Here is a 20,962-nt window from a genome sequence, read left to right as displayed (position 1 = left end):
TGTGATTGGAAAGTTAGCAACCCTAAGCATGTGTGTTTCTGTTCTATACCCGTCCTCCCACCCACACAATGTAATGGATTGTCTCAATAATATTTTTCTTAATTTTGCTGTCAGAAAATTATTTTTGCATGTAGTGCAGCCAAGGTAACATTGCTGAAATCTTAGGGCTTGGTTCTCCACTCTGGAACTCAAACAGAATGGAGAAGTACGGCTGCAGGGAGCCTGTTGTGGTTGATCCAGAGCCACGAGAAGCAGCTCTAACTTACTGCACTAGTATAAGTTCCTTCAGAGACCTCAGGACCTTAGGATCTCTGCCATGTCCCCCCCTCCACCCTCAAGACGTGCCCTCTCCCTTTGCTTTGGGGTTTGGGGAGGAGGCTGGCACAGGAGTCGGTGACACTGGCTGAGTATATGCCCTAAAAAAATCACTTTGTCTGATTTTCCTGAACACGGATAACATTTAAATAATAAAACCCTTCTGAATACCTTTCCCAGGATTACACTTCTAACTATCAACCCAGTTAGCAGACCTATATCCATCCATTTTTTAGAATGAGGCACTTCCTACATCTGAAGTCAAACAACATAACTACTCCTAGGTCCTGTCTTGGTTTGTGTTGAACTCAGAGTGCAATTTTGAAAATATTTATTTGTTTTCCTTGTGTGCACTGGGGTATCATGTCCTTGTATAGTTGAGACAATAATTAAAACTGGAATATTGTAATCTTCAGCAATTTAAGAATGGCATGTTGTTTGAGTTTGTCCCCAAACAGGAAATATATTGAAGGTGGTTAAAAGGTTCCCATTCAATTACTCATGCGTGCCTATGCCCTTCATAAATTTAATACTATCTAGTGATATTGTGCTGGAAGTTTTTTTGCTTAGGCACTGTAGCTTCAAGTAGATTCTTGTCTGAGTAGGATACAGTAAGCTAGTAGAACTAAAAATGCTTCATTACTGGAACGCTGGATGAGATTGGAGCGCTAGCTGACAATGTTGAAAAAGGAGTGGCTAGCTACCCCCTCACAAAATTGTGGTTTTTTTTAAATGTCATACTACCTATAGTTTTGTTCATTCTGTTTTTTAAAGTCTTCATTGTACACATGTTGTTCTATTCTGGCCTGATACATGGAACAGCTGCAGATTCATAATCCACTTGATCTTTGTGCTTACATATATCCATCCTCTTTTGAGTCACCAGCCTTAGTATTAGGAACATACAGTTCATACTTGCTTTTTTGTGTTGAAGAACTAGGATGCATTGTGAAGTAGCACTGACTTGTTTTGCATCACGTAATGATGGTCTCTGAAACAAAGAAATAGGTAATTCCTTTTAAAAGGGAATCTTCATATGTTTATAATGAGTCCTCACCTTCCAACATGTATGGATATTTATACTGCATGTCATTTGAAAAACCTCACTGCGCGAAAGTTCTAGAATAGGGTTTCTCAAACTTTGGCAAAGTGTGGACCAGATCTTAGTAGTATCTTGTAAGCCACTTCTTCTGCTGTTCATGATCATGTAATACCTCTGTGGCACCTGCAGGTATTGCTTAAATTTAAAAAAAAACATTTAATATATTTTAAAGCAATTAGAAACACCCATTGACTTCAGTGGAGCCAGGATTTTACCCATATTATTCCATAGTAACTGTTGATTAACTATTGAAAAAAATAATGTTGAGAATATATTTCAGAGTAATTTGGTCAGCAGAACACAACTTGGCCATTTTGAATTTGAACATATGAATTCAGTTGATTAGGTGGTGTCTCTTTGACATAAAAATGCTTATTGGAAATGCAAATATGACTTTCTTAGGATTACAACTCAGTGACAGGTGCTTTCCCCAGGCAAATTGAGAGTGAACAAAAATGCACTTAGATATTTTACGTGTGGAACAACTAGAGTTAATGGCAATATTGAAAATCAGACTTTTTAGGCTGCAAAAGCCTTTGTTTGTTATATTCTTTTTGCAAAGGCAGGGGGGGAGGAAAACATGCATATGAGAAACGTGCAGTACATGTTTACTCCAGGTTTAAAATGAGCAGGCCTTCTCCATCACTGTAGTATTCCAGCTTTATGGCAGTGTAACTCCATTGAAATCACTTTGCTGTATATTAGTGCCTTTCATCCTGAAGGATTTCTAAACTAAAATGCAAACCATACACATTAATAATTTGTCTTGGCTGAAATGCAGCAACCTTTGGAGTGAAATGTTAACAACATAACTGCACTAAATAACAATTACAGATAAGAAGAGTAGAGCAACTTATCCAACAGAAACTGCATGGGAATTTATATCACTATAGTGTATTCACCAAAGTTGTAATGTGGCCAAGGGACCAAGATTAACACTTCTATTCCTGTGGAAAATTCCACCAGAACTTTAATGGCCACATGTTGTCAGGATCTTGATTGTACATCTTGCCCAACAGCAGTGTCCCCTAATACCACTGGTTTCAGCATTGACTCAGTGGATAGGCTCCACCTATTTAATCACTGTCACTGCTCTCTGTTCCACATATAAGTGTTTCTTAAATTCATAGATTACAAGGCCAGAAAGGACCATTGTAATCATCTAGTCTGACCTCCTGTATAACACAGGCCATAGAATGTTTCCAAAATAATTCCTAGAGATATATGTTAGAAAAACATCCAATCTCGATTTTAAAATTGTCAGCAATGACAAATCCACCACGACCCTTGGTGAATTATTCTAATGGAATAATGACCTTCAATGTCAAAAATGTATGCCTTATTTCCAGTCTGAATTTGTCTAGTTGCACCTTCCACCCATTGGATTGTGTTATACCTTTCTCTGCTAGATTGAAAAGTCCATTATTAAATATGTGTGCCCCATGTAGGTGCTTACAGACTGTAATATAATTTCTTCTTTGTTAAAATTAATAGATTAAGCTCCTCAAATCTGTCACTATAAGGCATATTTTCTAATCCTTTAATTATTATCATGGCTTTTCTCTGAACCTTCTCCAATTTATCAACATCTTTCTTGAAACAGAACTGGACACAGTTTTCCATCAGTAGTCACTCCAGTGCCAATACAGAGATAAAATAATCTCTTTACTCCTATTTGAGATTCCTCTGTTTATGTATCTCAGGATTGTATTAACTCTTTTGGCCACAGCATTGCACTGAGGGCACATGTTCAGCTCATTATCCACCATGAGCCCCAAATCTTTTTCAAAGTCACTGCTTTCCAAGATAGAGTCCCCATTGTGTAAGTATGACCTACATTGTTTGCTCCTAGATGTCTACATTTACATTTAGCTGCATTAAAAGTCATATTGTTTGCTTGCATCCAGTTTACTAAGTAATCCTGGTAACTCTGAATCAGTGACCTGTCTTCTTTGTTATTTGCCACTCTCCCAATTTTTGTGCCATCTGCAAACATTAATCAGTGATGATTTTGTTTTCTTCCAGGTCATTGATACAGATGTTAAACAGCACAGGGCCAAGAACCAATCTCTGCAGGATACCACAGGAAATTCATCCGCTTGATGACAATTTCCCGTTTACAATTACATTTTGAGACCTATCACTTAGCCAGTTTTTAATCTGTTTATTGCATTCCATGTTAATTTTACATCTTTCTATAGTTATTTAATCAAAATGACATGCAGTACCAAATCAAACGCCTTAGAGAAGTCTAAGTATATTACATCAATGCTATAGCTTATGTCAGTCAAACATGTAATCACATCAAAAAAAGATATCAAGCTAGTTTGACAGGATCTATTTTCATAAACCTATCTTCAAAGTCTCCCATCCAAGTAATGACAAATCTTATTTAGTTTGGGAGCGCTACCGTGATCACAGCACAAAAAGATAATGCTGCAGGCAATTGAAAAATATATCGACTTTCCACAGTGTTTAAAATATTTAAACATAATTTATATGAATAAAATATGTTTTTTTTTTCAAAACAGATGTTTTTTATAGTAAATAGCACTGATAACAACACAACAGGCAGGAATGAACTCTTTTCAAATTGGCCCATGTAGCATCTCTACGCACATTTCACCAGTTCACTCATATTCCTGGAGCCAGATTCATTGCAGTTATCCTGTTTGTATTTGGCCCATTTCTTTTTTTTTTTTTTGTGCGTGTGTGTGTTTTGGTTTAAGGTTTATGGATATTATCTACATGTAAAGGATATAAATCAGCATCTGAATAGGAATCTTTTGTTCATGCCATCAAAAAGGGAAGAATCCGAAGGCCAGTTACAGTGTCAGAGGAACAGAAAGATGGGCCCTGGTGTGGGCTCCCTCCCACAGCAGTACCACTCGTAGCAACACTCTCCCCATGCCAGCACTGCAACTCTAATCCTGGCCCAGTACCGAGGGGAATCCCAGCAGCTCCTGTATCCCACATGTCTGGGCCTGTCGCCCTGCTCTGGGTGTTGCAATTTGGCACTCACTGAAATTTGGCCCACATGCTCCCCCCTTTTCCATCATGACACAGGGTTGGGCAAGAGAAACCAGAGTGGCACTGCAACAGTGCACACCAAGTTGGAATGCCCAGAGCAGGGCATCAGGCCCAGCCATGGAAGTCGCTGGAGCCACTGCTGTTGGACGAGTCACAGACCCAGGAAAAAGTCTTAGACAAACTGACAAACGCTGTCCATGGCTTTGTTCACGCCATGACAAACCTGCAGCCTTAAAAGTGATACAAACTTTTGAGCCTCCTAGGACACTCTGAGATGCATGGGCATCTTTGGAGTTGCACTGGCTCTGCCAGTGGTTAATTAATACTCATGTAAAAATGGCCTGTAAATGAAAACTACCTGGTGTTTCCCTATAAATAAGACAGAGATTTGTAATGCAAGGTTTGACTATTTGTATAGTATACTACAACCTAGTTTTCAACAAAACTTCTGTGCAACTCAGTGCATGCATACTTATGGCCATTTTCTACATTTATTCTATAATTTTTACCCTCAATGAAGTGAATGGGAATTGTGATTAAAAATTAATGGCAGGATTGTCCTTTGAACATTTTTATACAGGGGAAAAGGGGAGACCTATCCAGTGCTTAATTTGTAATGAAAGGGGTGCCAGGGCTCAAGCAATATTTTTTACGTTCATAACTGATGCAGCAAGCCCAGAAGTTCTGGGGCTATGAACTGTGAAGCCTAGATATGCCAGGCTCAGCCATGGCAAGCTGTGGCACAAATTAAACACTGTACTTATAAAAATTCAGACCCAGTTTGAGAAACGGACCAAAGGCATTTGTTCTGTAATACTGTAACCCTTTGCTTCTCTTTGACTAAGCATTTGGCATCTGGTATACAGATGTTATGACATTCAGTCCAGTTTTCCTTTTCTAAGCTCAAAAGAACACTTGATTAATATTACCAACCTCCTTAACCAATGTGAAGAGTGCCCTTTTATTCTTTTCCATTCTTGTGACAAGACTAACCTCAGCAGTGCAGGGGTTGGTGGTGTTTGCATGTGGAAATGCACTAATATGGATGTTTTTCTTTGTGTGTGCATCCTTGCAGTGTTGTTTACCAGGATGGATTTTATGGTGCAGACATTTATGTAAGTATTCATTGATGTGCATGCTGTCCTTGTACATTACCAGAGTCATTCTTTTTACAAGTTTGCTGCGTTGCTTGACTCTGTTTTGTCAATTTACCATCCCTCGCCTGTCAAAAAGAATTGAGAGGAATATCTCTCATATTGGAAGACCTTTCTGTTCATTACATCTACCATTGTTCAGTGGAGCTGAATTAACTCTTCAATCAAGTGCTGAATGAATGCAAAAATGAGAAAAGTGTTGGGGGGTTTTAACCCCTTAAAATTAAAGTTTCCATTTTTTTAAAAGTACAATATATTTATATTTAGAACTCAAGGCAAATTGAACAGTGGTTTAGCACCTTAATTCTGAAAACACTATTGGGCATAGGCTCTTATTCAGGAAAACTTTTCCCTATTCAGGGCAACATTTAAGCATATGCTAAAGTCCCATTGATGGGAAGGGAATGTAAGAATACTCTTAGTTCAAGATATTCTCAAGTTTCTCCCTGAATATGGATGAACTTAAGTATGTTCTTACGTGCTTTCCTGAACTGTCGGCTGTAAGCTTCCTACTGGGAGCAGTACTGCTGGCATCAGTGGGGCGACTCATGGCTGCAAGTGGCTACCCATGATAGCAAGTGTAGGCTTGGTCCATAGTTATCAGTTTTTAAAGCTGTTTGCTCCATCTATTGGTTTATTTAATTGTGTATATACATTTTTTAAATAATCATTTTATATATAATTTATTGTCTTCCCATACTGAGGATTTCAGTTAGGAAGTCTATGAAGAAGCTGCTTATTTCTAAATGTGTGCCCTAATTGTTACTCTTTTGGAAAAAGTTAAACAATCATTAGAATCCAGGCTCACAAATTTTTAAAATATATTGATATAAGAAAATCTCATAGACATGCCACTTATCTTTAGCTTCCCTTATTATTTTGATAGAACAATCAAATCCTAAAAATAGAGGTAATTAAATATCTTTGTACGGTTTTCTTACTCTAATTGTGCTTCAGTCAGCATTGGGATACAAAGAGATTGATTCCATTAAATTGGTATGAACATTAAAAATTCATTAGATAGTATTAGAAAACATTAGTTATATTTATTACCAATGATCCTTTAGAGACATTTAGGATGAAACAGTTTAAATTTTCTGACAATAGATTTGTATAAAAAGGAAAAGAATCTGAGTTTATGGGGAGAAGTTAGGGGTTTTTTCCTGTTGGGACAAGATTGGCTGGTTACAATCATTGGAAAAAGTAACTGCTAATTAAACAATATGTATCAAGTGTTTAGTTTGGGTTAGGATTCCCACCCTGCAGATTTTCAAAGTTATCAGCCCTCCACTATTCACAGTGGATGCAGCTCACCCCTTTACTGAAGGCCTACACAGACTTCTGTGTACTGCTTTAATTTCACTTAAATCTAGAGTTGGAAGTTCAAGAGGGATTTTACTGATACACAGGACCTTTTGCACAGGGGTGAGTTTTACCAGTAGCGTGGACTTCAGTTTTAATTCTTCTTCTTGCCAAAAAGAAAACTGCACCCATTTTGCTCATCTCACCAGTCTGAAAGGCAAGAAGCCCTGCTGAACCTGAATTAACTTTACTGTGTATTTGGGAGTTACATATTAAGAATAACAGTTGGTAGTTTGGGAGCCTACTGTTAATGAAAGAAAAATTTACGTCTTTTGGGCCCTCAGTGACACCAGCAATGCTTTTTTTGTTTGTTTGATTGTTTTTTTTAACAATATGACCAACATCCATGACAGGCTTGAAAATGCTAAATAGAAACTGTGAATCTGATCAGCAAGGTACTTAAGAAAGTGCCTAGCTTTAAGCATGTGAGTAGTCTCAAAGAAGTTATTTGGCATTAGGCTCTGGTCCTGCAATTGACTTAAATGAGGCTCCACACAGATGCAGGGGTATGTCCATATCCTGTCATTTACAGGATCAGTGTCTTAGCTTCCAAATACATTTCTCAGTTTCTAGATATAGAATAATGCTTATCTTTCAGATGGATGGACTAAGTTAAAGTCATATAGTTTTCATATGTTGCAGACATATTTTTTTTCATTTTTACTTTGTACATTGTACCTAGAACTTTGTACTAAGCAGCTCATCATTTTCATTTTAGCTCTTGCTCTTTTCTACTCCTAAAATGTATTGAGAGAGAGAGAGAGAGAGAGAGAGAGAGCGATTGCAAGCTAGATGTGTGAGAATCAGTGGAGAGAAAACATATGATTCAGAATGTATTAGTTCCCTGGAGAGCACCGAGTTATTGACTGGCTCCCAATCGATTACCATGAAGCTCCAGCTCAGTTAGCCATTTTAAATGGAGAGCTGAAATGTGTGAAGAAAGGAGGTGCTGAGAGGAAAATGACACCACAGTGGAAAGACTAGGCAACAAAAACAAATAGAAAAGAAACAAACTTTAAATACATACCACAAATAATAGTAAAGAGGAGAGAGAAAAGACCCCCTCAAAAAACACAAAAATAGCCAAGCTAAAAACAGCAAATAGTTATAAAGCAAAACTGGGGGGAAAATCCACACAAAGATAAAGAATATCAAAGTCAAGGTTGCCTGCAGTACAGGGTTGAGTAGCAGGTGTGGGGTGGGGTATCTTGGACTACTGACATATGCACAATTGATTTCTCCACTGGGTAGAGGATATGTAATGGAAGTGGAAAAGAGGGAGAAATCCAAAACATAATAATCAGTCAGGTAAAGATTGTATGGAATATTAAACAGCCAGAATGAGTTAATGCTAACCAGAAGGGTAGAGCAGAATGAGAGGACTGTTGTAAATATAGTAGGGGGAAAGATACACTAAAGTGAAAATTCTACAGGCACACTACTGAATGACAAGGGGAATGTAATAATGCCTCAGAAGTAGCTGAGATATTGAACTCCCTTTTAAAATGTGCTTTTAACAAGGAAAATAAAGAAAAGAAGGTTGCATAGTTAGGGAAAAAGGAAGGCCTTTTAAAATTAACTATTGATTCACTAACAAAAAACTTAATTAAAAGAGAGTTAAGATTGCCTAACGGTTTCCTGTACCCTTCTAGAATACATATGTTCCCAGCTGAAAATTTACAGCTTTGAGAATCAGGAAATGCACTCAGCAAAATAAAAACCAGACATTAGAAAACAAAGAAACATGCAGTTAAAATAATGCTTTAAACTCACCCACCCACCCCCCTTAACTCTTCCCTCTGGATCATTGCCAGAAGGAATGCTTCAAGGACATCTGACTGCCATACCCTTCCCTAAGCCGTGTGGAGGTAGGGTGAAAAAGAGAAGAGTTGTGGGTCCCCTCCCCCCAAAAAAAAAAGAGTTTAAAACCCTCCCATTCCTGGTCTCAGAAGTCCCTTAGGGAGTTGGCCTTAGCTCACCCTTTCACTCAGTGTGATTGCCCACAGTAAAATTTACCATACCCATTGCTAGGTTCCTGCATCAGTTGTGGTGCGCTGAACAAAATCCACACAAGTATAGAATTAGGAATGTATATATGGAGTTGTGGGCACTGTACTGAGAAACTGGCATATATTTTTTGTTAGGATGGGCATGGTAATGTTATATTCCCAGTGCATATTGCCATCTCTCCAAGGACATGGTTAAGGTAGTGTTGGGGTCTGATGCATATCTGCAGCTACTTTAAGAAAGAACGAGTAATTTGTAGAAGTGTAACAGTCATCCATTCAGTGTTCTTTTGATTATAATAGATGGCATTATGTCTGGCATCCACAAAGCCAGATGTATAACAGCATTTTAATGTACAAAGCTTTCCTACACTAAAGACATTTAGATAATTTTGGATTTATTTATGGGAGCCAAACATTTTGAAGTTTACGTGTGAAGTAATGGTTTGTCACACTGGCAGTATTAAGTATGTTCTAGTTGTTAGAGTAGGACCTGAGTCATCTTTCCCACCATCAAAGATTTCAAGGTGTTTTATAATTGTAGGTAAGCATTATTTTCTTCAGTTTACAGATTGGTTAAATGATTTGTCCAAGGGCACACAATAAATAATAGTGGCAGATCCAGGAATAGAATTCAGGCATCTCCACTTTCAGTTCGGTGCTCTATCCACTCAACCAAGTTATAGATGCCCACTTTTTAAAAAATGTCTTAGATCTATGGATGAAATGTCCTTTCATGTCCTATGTTTTGCATTGTAAATGTTGTATTAAAACAATTGAATGCTGCAATAATCATTTTAATGAGTGATATTTGATGGGAAGGGTCTCATAGTAAGTTTGAGCAGAGGACTGTGAATCAGGATTTCTGAGTTACATTCCATTTTCTGCCATTGGCTTTTTATAGCTTTGATCCTTGGCTAGGTGACATTAGGCATTAAGTTATACCCTATGCTAGAAAGAGCTGTACACAGACACAACACACAGCAGGAGCTCCCCTGAGGCAGGTAATGCCTGAGGCAGGGAGTATGGATGATGCTACACCATACGGGAGAGGGCAACATGTAGCCATCACATGGGGCAGTTCCATAGTTTGAGACAAGATGGAGAAGATATGGAGACATGCCCCTTCTTTACCTCTTCCTGCTCTAGCTTTGCACCCTGAGCATGATAAAGATTATGCTCAAGCCCTATACTGGGGAAATGGGGCAAAGGCAGCTCTTTGCACCTTCTTCCCAGTGGAGGCCGACATTATTTAGCCCATAATGTCCACAATGAGTTTACTAATTGAAAATGATTATATATAGTTGTTACGAGAGGGTGTTGAGAAATGTAACTAATTAATATTTGAAAAACTTGGAGATCCTTGGGTGAAAGTAGCTATCGAAGTGCAAATTATTGTTCCTATATCTCAACATTTGTGCAAACTTTTATTGTTCTAATAATAGGAGTTCCATGCAAAGCACCATAGTAGAATCCCAAGTGTTGAGAATAAAATTAATCTTTCTATCCATGAGATCTAGTTTAGCAATCTGTATTATAAAAACACCTGTCACTATGCTATCTGAGCCCTGAGTTAACAATTAAGTAGACCATAAGGTATTATCAGGAGAGAATAAAACTGTAGTTTATATGCGTGCGCTTGCTCTCTCACTCTCACTCTCTCGCAATATATATATAATATGTGTATAGATGGCTATATATATTTGTGTACATAAGTGGTTTTGTAACCCAAATGTATTTGATTTTCCATTTTTTCTTTTGATAAGATCCTTGCTTATTTTAAACCACAACTAAGATTCCTTGGCAACTGACCAGTTACCGGTCCCTTACCTCTTTCTTGATTACGCTGTGCCTTGTAAAATATTGAAAGCAAACTTGTGAATGAATGGCTTTGGGGAATTTGTGTGACTTATGCATTTTTATTTATTTTATTTTTTTTTGCATTCAAATCGTTACATTTCTGTTTCCTTATAGAGTAGTGTATCAAGAGCCTGTGTATGGCAATAAGTTACCACAGGTATGAAGTACTGACTGATGAAAAAAAAACTCATCACATTGAATGTGGATTGCTGTGAAATCATACTAACAATCAATTTAATGGGGGATTTTACATATACAAAATGAAAGGAATAGACCAGCAGCTGCATTTTATGGTTGGGGTTAATTACACCACACAATTGCAAACATTTTAAAATTTCTGCCTCCCTCTTGAAATATGATGTATGTCCCATTTAAGGTCCAGTGTCAATGGGAGTTTTGGCAATGTCAGGACTGCATTATCACACATGCTGACTTTGTCTACATTTATGTTTTTAGGGAAATCTCAAGCTGCTTCAGAACCACTGATGTAGTTCCATTAGTGGTAGCAATTGTGGGAGAACTAATGTAGAAAGGGCATACACATTTTTTACCGTAGTCAGAGAGTTCAAGACCAGAAGGGATCACCACTTCATCCAGTCTGACCTCCTGGACCGACCAACAACACCATCTAGCACCCACATGCTAAACCCAACAAAGTACTACAGCCCACAGGAGTCTAAAATATTATGTTACACGGGAGGGACCAAGATGCACCAATGCCAAAGGACCCCACAATGGCAGGGAAATGATTAATTGAGAGACCCAGATAATCCTGGCAAGTGACCCACACCCACACGCTGCAAAGGAAGGTGAAAAACCCTTAAAGTCACTGTAATCTGACCTGGAAAATTCCTTCCTGACTCCACATATGGCAGTCTAGACTCTGAATATGTGAGCACGAACCATCCAGCCAAGCATCTGAGAGAGATAGGACCTCATAGCCCTGGCCCTCCTCGTTTGATGGCTGATCTCCAACTGTGGCCATCCCTGTTGTTCCAGAGGAAGAACATAAAAAAAAAAATACAAACACCCAGAATAAATTGGATGGAGAGGTGGGGAATCCCACGCTGACCTATGCAGGTGCCTGGCTGAAATCCTGAAGCTTGAGCTTTTAGGGACCCTAAGACATAAACCAGAAGTGAGCCCAATGGCTTCTGGGCCCTGCCTCCAATCATCACAAGCAACCCTGTCATACAGTTGCAATATAAAATTGTCCAGGTCTCTCCTAAAACTCATTAAGTTGTTTGCCCCTGCAGCGCCTTTTGAGAGGCTTTTCCAGACTCTCACCCCACTAATAGTGAGATGGTTAGAAACCTCCTTTTAATTTCCAGCCTGAATTTGTTCATGGTCAGTTTATATCTATTTGTTCTTGTGCCAATGTCCTTTAGCTTAAATAGCTCTTTACGATCCCGGGTATTTACTCCCTTAATGTATTTTATAGTTTTCTTTTGCTAGACTAAACAAGCCAAGCTCTTCTAGTCTCCTCTTTTAAGGTAGTCCCTCCATTCCACTGATCATCCTAGTTGCTATTCTCAGCACTGTTTCAGTTTTAATTCCTCTTTCTTTAACATGGGTGTCCAGAATTGTACACAGCATTCCCAATCAGGTCTTACCAGTGCCTTGTTACAATGGCGTTAAAACTTCTGTCTCTACTGGAACTGCCTTGCCTGATACATCCTAGGATCATATTTCCTTTTTCACTGTCGCATCACATTAATGACTCATAGTCACCCGAAATCGACCCACACACCCAAGTCTCTCTCCTCCACTGTTGCTTCCAACTGATGAGCCCCCAGCTTTTAGCAGAAATTCTTATTATTAGACCCAAAATGCATGAGCTTGAACTTGGCACTATTGAATTTCATCTCATTTCTCTCCCTCCAGTCTTCCTGGTCATCCATATCTTTCTGTATTAAAATCTGATCCTCCTCTTTACTGATGGTGCCTCCCAAATTTTTATCCATAAGCAAGTTTCATTAGCACATTCCTACTGTGCCAAGGCCATTAATAAATATATTCAGTAAGATTGGTCCCAAGACTGATCCTTGAGGAGCTCTGCTCATGAATTCCCTCCTGTTTGATAATTCACCTTCACCTATCAACCTTACAACCTAACAATTCTTGTGCTGATCCCCATCTTCCCTAATTTATCTAATAATTTCTCATGTGTCATATGCTTTACTGAAGTCCAAGTATATTAGGTCTACTGCACTTCCCTTATCTAAAAAAGATCAGTTATTTTCTCAGAGAAGAAAATCAGGTTAGTCTGGCACGATCGTCCCCTGTTGCATGACATCCCCTTTACCATGTACTTCCATTAATTTAATTATTCTTTCCTTCACAATTTGTTCTAAAGCCTTACAGACCTATTAGTCTGACTCAAATAGTATGCAATTGCCAAGACCACTCTTCCCCCCCGCCATTTCTAGAATATTTGTAAAACATTAGCTATTTTCCAGTGGGACAGTACTACCCCCAAATAGATAGAGTTATTAAAAATTCTTGCTACTGGACTAGCAATTTCATGTGTCAGTTCTTTCAGTATTCTGGGATGGCAATTATCTGGTCCCCCTGATTTGAGTGCATTAAGCTCTTTAATTTTTTTCTTCTACTTCAGATATGCTCATTTCCATGTCCAGACACTCATTTCCATCAGCCATACTCCCTTCATGAATGTGTTCCATATTATCCTTACTAAAAACAAAGGCAAATTATTTATTTAGTTTTGGTCCATACCTACATTGTCTTTAATTTCTTTCCGATCCACACTACATAGCTGTCCAACTTCACCTTCCTTATTCTGTTTTTATTTATTTGAATTTCCTTGGCCAGACCTAATTCAGCTTGACTTCCAGCAGTTGCCACTTTATTCGGACATTTGCTGACCTCCACAATGTAGCTTTCTTTTCTGATCAATGTCTTTTTCCATTCCTTAGAGGCTCTCTGATTACTCTTAATAGCCTAAACAAATGGTGGTATGAATGCCTTTTCCTTGGTTACACTATGGCTTCCAGTGTTGCTACTGTTGTTGGAGCTTTACCACTTGCACTGAAACTGTAGGTGATTTCCCCAAAGTATGTTAGCATAGACACAGTAATAGTGTCACAAATAATAGGCAGATATATTTCTTTGTTTCTTTTAAGGTGGAAACTGTATAAATGATTGTTTTTCAAAATAAATAAAATTTCCACACATATTAGTCCAATAATTCCAGGTTTTTATAGCATATTCAACCAGGGGGGAAATAAAATATTTCTATAACAGTCAGAATAATTGTGCATTTGCTACAAAAATGCTAATTTGGCTGGATATTTTTCGAAGCATATCCTTTGAAACTATTCTTGTCCTTATGAGTTTGGATAAATAAAATAAATAATTGCTTATATTAATGGTAGTATGTACCCAAAATACAGTGTTGTGGAATAAAATGTTCAACAGTAAAGTCTATAACAATATAGACTAAAGCATGAGAAGAGTGCATTTAATCTAATGTTCTAAAGAAATGTGTACATTATATATTATTGAATATCCTGTGTCTGAGAAATAGACGAAGTTGAAAAGCTATAACCAGATTTAATGTTATAGCAAATATCTTAGATATATTTAGGTGGTTTTAACACCACATAATATCCTAAATTGCATTTTAATTATTTGGATGACAGATTCTGGTCCTGATTTAGCAAAGTGTTTAAGTGCATGCTTGAATTTATTTATTTGGGACTATTGCCATTCTTAAAGATAGGCATGTTCCAAAGTGTTTTGCTGAATTAGGACCTCTGCTTTTAAATCATCTGTTGATCTTCTTATAATAATTAAATAGTTAAAATTGTTTAAAATTTTGAAAAAGTTCTATATGCATTAACCTACAAACATGAGACCAATAAAGGTTATTAGAGTGACCTAACAGAGACAGACAAGTTTTTGATCATTATACAGTTTGCACACTTAAATTGAGGAAATACACAAATATCAGGGCATGTCTACACGTACCTCCGGAGCAATCAATCCAGCAGGGGTCGATTTATCATGTCTAGTGAAAACGTGATAAATCGACCGCCGAGCGCTCTCCTGTCGACTCCGGTACTCCACCAGAGTGAGAAGCATAGGCGGAGTCGACGGGGGAGCGTCAGCAGTCAGCCTACCACAGTGAAGACGCCATGGTAAGTAGCTCTAAGTAGGTCCACTTCAGCTACACTATTTTCGTAGGTGAAGTTGTGTAACTGAGACAGACTTAGCTCTCCCACCACCAACCCCCAGTGTAGACCAGGCCTCAGATAGGTATTTCCCATTCAAAGTTCTTCCATATAAAAATACATCAAAATGCAGATACCAATGATTTTAGTTCCCCAAGAGCATTTTGTAAGTCTTTCAATAACACGGGACTCTTTTCAGACCAAAGTAATATTTGTATCATTTTAAACTCAGTAGCTGCAGGGCTTCTTCCAAATTTAATCCTGATTATTGAGTCAAAAGTAGTTTAACACAATTCCCAGGGAAGGTCAAGCTTGGTTCTTTGGCGGCACCTCCTTAACTAGCACAAAGCAGACTGTTAAACCACTCCTATATTTAAATCAAATTTAAGGCTGGTGACATCAGCCTACCACATCTGGATATGTTTGAGAGAACGACACTTCTGTAGTCACACATGGTGCTCAATCCTTCAAAATAATAATCAGTCCCAGTGAAATCAAGAAACCTGTTCATTTGAGTAGGGATTTGCAGGATTGTGCCAGTGGTGAGAAGCATAGGGACCATATAGAAGACTGACCTAATCAATAATATCATACTGCATAATGACTTACAGTCCAACAGACATTCTTACGCTCTGGATTCTGAAGACGAACAAGTACCATTCTAAATCTATTTTTATCTTTAAGTCTATTGCTTGAGATTGGAATGTTTTGAGGAGGCAAAAAACAGGGAAAGTCTCTTGTTTTGTTTACATCACACATTCTTTTGCTCTCTTTCTTCTGGTAGCCCACAGCTTGAGGAAAATTTGCAATTTTTGTCATGAGCTCTGCCAGCTTCACTACTTTGTGGCTCAATTTGTGCTTGGTGCCATTATCTTACATTTGATTGCCCATACACAAGGTACCTGCAGGCAATACTTGCCTGTTGATGCACATACTTTTTGAGACCTCAACTAGTTTTTAATACGATCCTATATGCCTATCTGCAGCTCAGTCTGTTATGTTGGTAGCCAAGAAGAGTGCATAGGGACGCTGTCCTTCTTTCCTCCATTTTTCAGGTATACTTTTATGTCAGTAAAAGAATATCAGATGCTCAGAAGTAAGGAGGCATTCCATGTCAGTGCTTCTTAGCTGGCACAGAGATGGGACTTCATGCAAAAGAGATGGCACTTACAATATTATGCAAGCTATCTGTGTAAACCGATTGGTTGCCTGACATAAGTGCCTTCAGCAAGGCTGAATTTCATGAGAAGGCACCTTAATAGATGGACATGAGAGTTTGAACTATGAAATGAAGAGGTGCCTTAAGTATAGGTGAAGGTCCAAGCCTAATGTGTCTATCTGGCTGTGTGTGTAGATGGGAAGCTTATGTGCTTGCTGTTAAGGAGATGTGGCATCATCAGCCGAGCTGTGTGTGGGACTGACTTTCAAAAAAATGTTTCTCAGAATTTCTGTTATGATTGGAGGGATTAAATCAAGCAAAAGCCCTGAAGGGGGGAGGATAAGCTGGAATTTCCTATGGAGAAGCTCTAGAACAGTAGGCTAAATGAAGCTTCTATGGCCTGGTTAAGTTTGTCATAAACATTGTCATAAACAATATTTCTTGAAGAGTAGTCTACTTAATACACTTTTTGTAATACAATGTACAGAAAGCTATATTAAGTGCACTAAAAATATGCTACTATTTTCATGAGGGTTGGCAGACAGAAGCCCATTCCTCACACTTCTACATATATTTAGTGTGAACATATCCCTCAACAATAGGAGCACTCCATTTAAGTACTCTCTTTAACAACAGGGGGAAATGTCATTCAAAGCTGAGTGATCCAACTAGTTTTCTATTTCATCTCTTTTTTTAATTCTATGGGGACACACAACAGTTCCATGTCCCAGAGGATTATGGGATGGTGGATTCTAATTGGAACCTAAATGGTGTTTGTGTTATCTGTGGAGACTGGGCTCTGTTTGTTAATTGGCATGCTGAGATCATTTTGAAATGGTTGATGTAACACCGTGGTCCATTGAACAGGAAGCTCTGCTATTTTCACAGTTTGATAATCAATGCATCACTGCACACAATTCCTTTCAAATGTGTGTGTTTGTTTGTCTGTTTGCTTAATTGAACAGCTGCAATTACTGTTACATACAGCTGAATGTTAATTCAAGAGAAAGAAAAGAAATTCCTTCTTAGTTATGATTTTATTTACAAATTAGAAACCTATATAAAATTAGAGTTTTAATGTAGCAAAAATTTAATTGGTTTAATCAAACACATGCAAGGTATCATATTAGATCTACAAAATTATTGTTAGCTTTGTAGTTTATTTTCTTTTAACTGATTTGTCATGGCTTTATTAACCTGCACTACACCTCATTGGTAAGGGAAATTGCTACCTGTAAATGTAAAGAAAAATATTCTCAAAAACTTTTTTGATGAATGAAGTCCATTGATTATCCTGATCTTTGGGTCAAATTAAATCTTAACAAGCAGGAACTGATTGGGTTTGTGATCAGCTCTGCTTAACAACCTCCTGAAATATTTCACGTATAGTCCAACCCCTTAATTGGACTTATAGCATGAAAAGAACATTCCAAATAGTTGCTGGTAAATTTCAAAAAATACTCATTTAAACTGCTGTAGCAATGCAATTAGAATGTAAGTTTGTGTTTCAGGGTGGTTATGCTGCCTACCGGTATGCCCAGCCTGCCACTGCCACTGCAGCTGCCTACAGTGACAGGTAAGACCTAATTTACTGCTAATAAATACTTAGCATACAGGAAGTGGAAAATAAGTCTTGTAACTGTTTTGTTGCTCTGCAGATGACTATGGTATACAAAGTTAGGCTGTATTGTTACAAAGATCTATAAATAGAGAGTAGTGATTCATTAAGAATCAGGCATAAGATACACACCCTTTCCTGGGTTGCAGAGCAGCCACTTTACTATGCGATAATAATAGTCTGTGACCCTTTTACAGTGTAGATAAATAAATATATAGCTCCATAACGGTCTGCTGCTTAAGATCATAATTGATCTTAACAATACTTTTTCAGTTAATTTAGAACCTATTCCTCTAAGGTGTTGAGTACCTTCCATTTTCACTGACTCCTGTTGAAATCAATGGGAGTTCAGGCCATCAAAGACAAGTGATGATTCTCCCAGTTAGCTGGCTTCCAAACATTTCATTTATTTGAGTGTTTATATGAAGACAAGTTGATCTACTTGTCTCCCTTTTTTTTTTTAAACTGTTAAAATCATGGTATCAAAATGGGGTTCATACACTGCTGAAAAAGTGGAGAATTTCTTAAAATCAATGTAGCCCAATCCTGCAGACACACCCTCTTAATTTTATGTAGTGTAAGTAGTTTCACTAAAGTTGATGGGATTGCTCAGAGGATGAAATCTTGACCCCACTGAAGTAGGTGGCAAAACTTCCATTGACTTCCATAAGGCCAGAATTTTGCCACACTGTAAAATTAAGCATGTGCATAAAAATGGATCTTGGCCTAATTTTTTAATGAAAAAGAAGAATTTACTTCTTCACTGGAAATTCATTCTTCAGAAGTTTTATCTGTTGGAAAATCTGCAGGATCCATTGATACTTTTAAAATGGTTTAAGAGTTTACAGCACACAATAGAAGTGGGTATCTATTTTGTAAAAGATTGCTATGTGTGTATTTTGCTTCACAGTGTCAGAAAGAGCTAAGGACCCATTTCTGTACTTATGACAAGAAACTCTTATTGAAATCAGTGAGAAATTTTCTTGCAACTTGAGTATAAATTTAGATGTGTATTAGGTGCTAAAATGGTCATTATTATTGGATTTTTATGTTTCTGTTCCTTAAAGAAAACAACAGAATACGAAATAGCGAAGGATTTCTTAGAAAGAAGTGTTGTTCATAGATTTTGTTCCTGAGAAAAATGGAACACAATGTGAATGTTAAAATGCTATGCATGCATAATTGCCTTTAAAAATGCTTATTCTGGTAATAAGATATATTAAAAAAAAGTTTGGTGAATAAAAACAATTTGCATGTGTGGCTGAGGCATGCTGTGTGAGACAGGTAAGCAAGTTTCTTTATATGAATTCTGGATCAGTAATGTCAATCAGATATTGCTGTTTGCACCTTGTTCGTGATGTAGTCTTTCTATCCAGGGTAACCTACCATATGGAGGGCTACGCAGTAGTTTTCATTTCATTTCCACAAAGGTGTGTTGTTAGCATGTTGCAACTACAGTATTTTTTGTGAGTTTCAAATGCAAAACTAGTTTCTGATCCTAAAAAGTTTTTAAAACCAAAAGGGCAAAATCATAAATAATTTCATATTGCTAGTCCTTTTTTTTCCCCAGATATTGTTCAGATCTCTCTTTGTCAGTTAAAAGGGTTTGCTTGTTGCTATAATGAAATGTTGTAGATTTACATAGTACTTAGGGGAAGTGAACAATATCAAGATGAAGCCTAAATGCTTTAATTACCAACTAATGAACCTACTTATAAAACAAACAGAAAAATCAGGTACCATAAGGTAAAATATAAGATTTTTACCTATTCTTCTATATTGACAATAGTTGGGGAGTGAGAGAGTGAGTCAACCTTTCTAATAAAAATAATCATGACATTGGGGAAAAAAAACTTAATAAAGGAAAAGATATAGTATGATTAAATTCTGTAAAAGAAGATTGAGATGGTATCTATAGTAATGCAATAGTTACAACCCTTAATTATTTTATATGAAAAATATCTCTAGTATACTGAATTTTCAAATATACTCTTTGTGTATAATTAGAATTGAAATAACTTGAGCCTGCTGCATAATTACAGGTATCTGAAATTGATTAATTTCTTTTGATTTTTTTTATTTGGCTTCTGAGTTAAATGTGTTTACCCCCAGTTGACTAAAGATGTTTGGATTAATTACAAAGATATAATTTTACTTACTTTTTTATCTTGGGGAATCCTAAAACTAGTTTTAAAAAAGAAATCATGCAAAAACTTTGTTGCATATATGAAACTATATGCAAACACGGATACCTCAAATTACAGTCAATTACAAATTTGTTTGTTCATTTTATTAACTTTTCACTGAATTTTCATTAAAGAATGTTAGTTTTTTATGTCAGAAATTAGGGGCTTTTTTAGATTCCTCACTCCCTTAAGCATTTTGCAAATTATTATTTGGCAAAATTTGAGTTAATCTCTAATACTGAATGCAAATGCTGAAATACAGGACAACTATTAGTATCCTTTCTTCTAAATGTAATCATCACTTGCTGTCTTGTGCTACATATGAGTATTACACATTTGGTCACACAATGTTCATTTTTGTAGTGGATATGAGTCCCCATTCTCAGCAAGATATATTTATTGTATATGTTAATACAGTGCCCAGGCAAACACACTGAATGCCACCAAGCATATACTGTGATGCAGTGCTCTAGCATGAAAAGACTACTTGAAAAAAAAAGTACTGTTTGGGTCACAGATCATATACATGATGAGTGACAAGGTCCCTATCTTGACACACTGTCTTAAGTGAGGAGATGGAAAGAGTAACTGTTTGGATTGGATGCATATTTTGTTAATAGAAAAACAGAAGGTGAACAGAAAGATTTGGGATTCCAGAATCAATACCTCAAGTCATCGGATAATGATTGGTGCTGTAGAACTGTTGTGAGGAAACATAATGGTATCCTTGTTTGTCACACCTGGAAAGATTGCTGGATATAGGCAATGAACAACAAATATGGAGGAAGAGACTAAGGTGGCAAGGAAAGATGATGAACCTTATAAAAAAATTAAGTAGTTTTTAACAGAAGAAAACATACATATGTAATGACAGTCAAATTCAATCAGAACTGAAATAGGCCTTACAGATCTCTCCACTCACTTATCAAACCTGTAAAAAGATAAAAGTCTGCTTTATTTATGAAGCAATATAGTAA

At 37.2% G+C, this 20,962-nt stretch overlaps 1 protein-coding gene across 36 annotated transcripts in view; it reads left to right on the top strand.

The window, feature by feature from the left end:
• RBFOX1 (RNA binding fox-1 homolog 1) overlaps positions 1 to 20,962 on the top strand; it is a 2,389,987-nt gene that overhangs the window by 2,335,375 nt on the left and 33,650 nt on the right. For 32 of the 36 annotated variants that reach the window (XM_037911685.2, XM_037911680.2, XM_037911681.2 and 29 more), the window contains 2 exons: positions 5,523 to 5,562; positions 17,693 to 17,757. In XM_037911685.2, coding sequence (XP_037767613.1) covers positions 5,523 to 5,562; positions 17,693 to 17,757 — 105 coding nt within the window. The remainder of the gene's footprint in view (positions 1 to 5,522; positions 5,563 to 17,692; positions 17,758 to 20,962) is intronic. The other 4 variants (XM_037911688.2, XM_037911687.2, XM_037911686.2 and 1 more) reach the window with 1 other exon arrangement.

This window comes from Chelonia mydas, chromosome 10 (assembly GCF_015237465.2).
Source record: "Chelonia mydas isolate rCheMyd1 chromosome 10, rCheMyd1.pri.v2, whole genome shotgun sequence".
In the NCBI taxonomy this organism is placed as follows: Eukaryota; Metazoa; Chordata; order Testudines; family Cheloniidae; genus Chelonia; species Chelonia mydas.
Note: the sequence above shows the minus strand (reverse complement) of the source record. Positions and strands in the feature narration are given on the sequence as shown.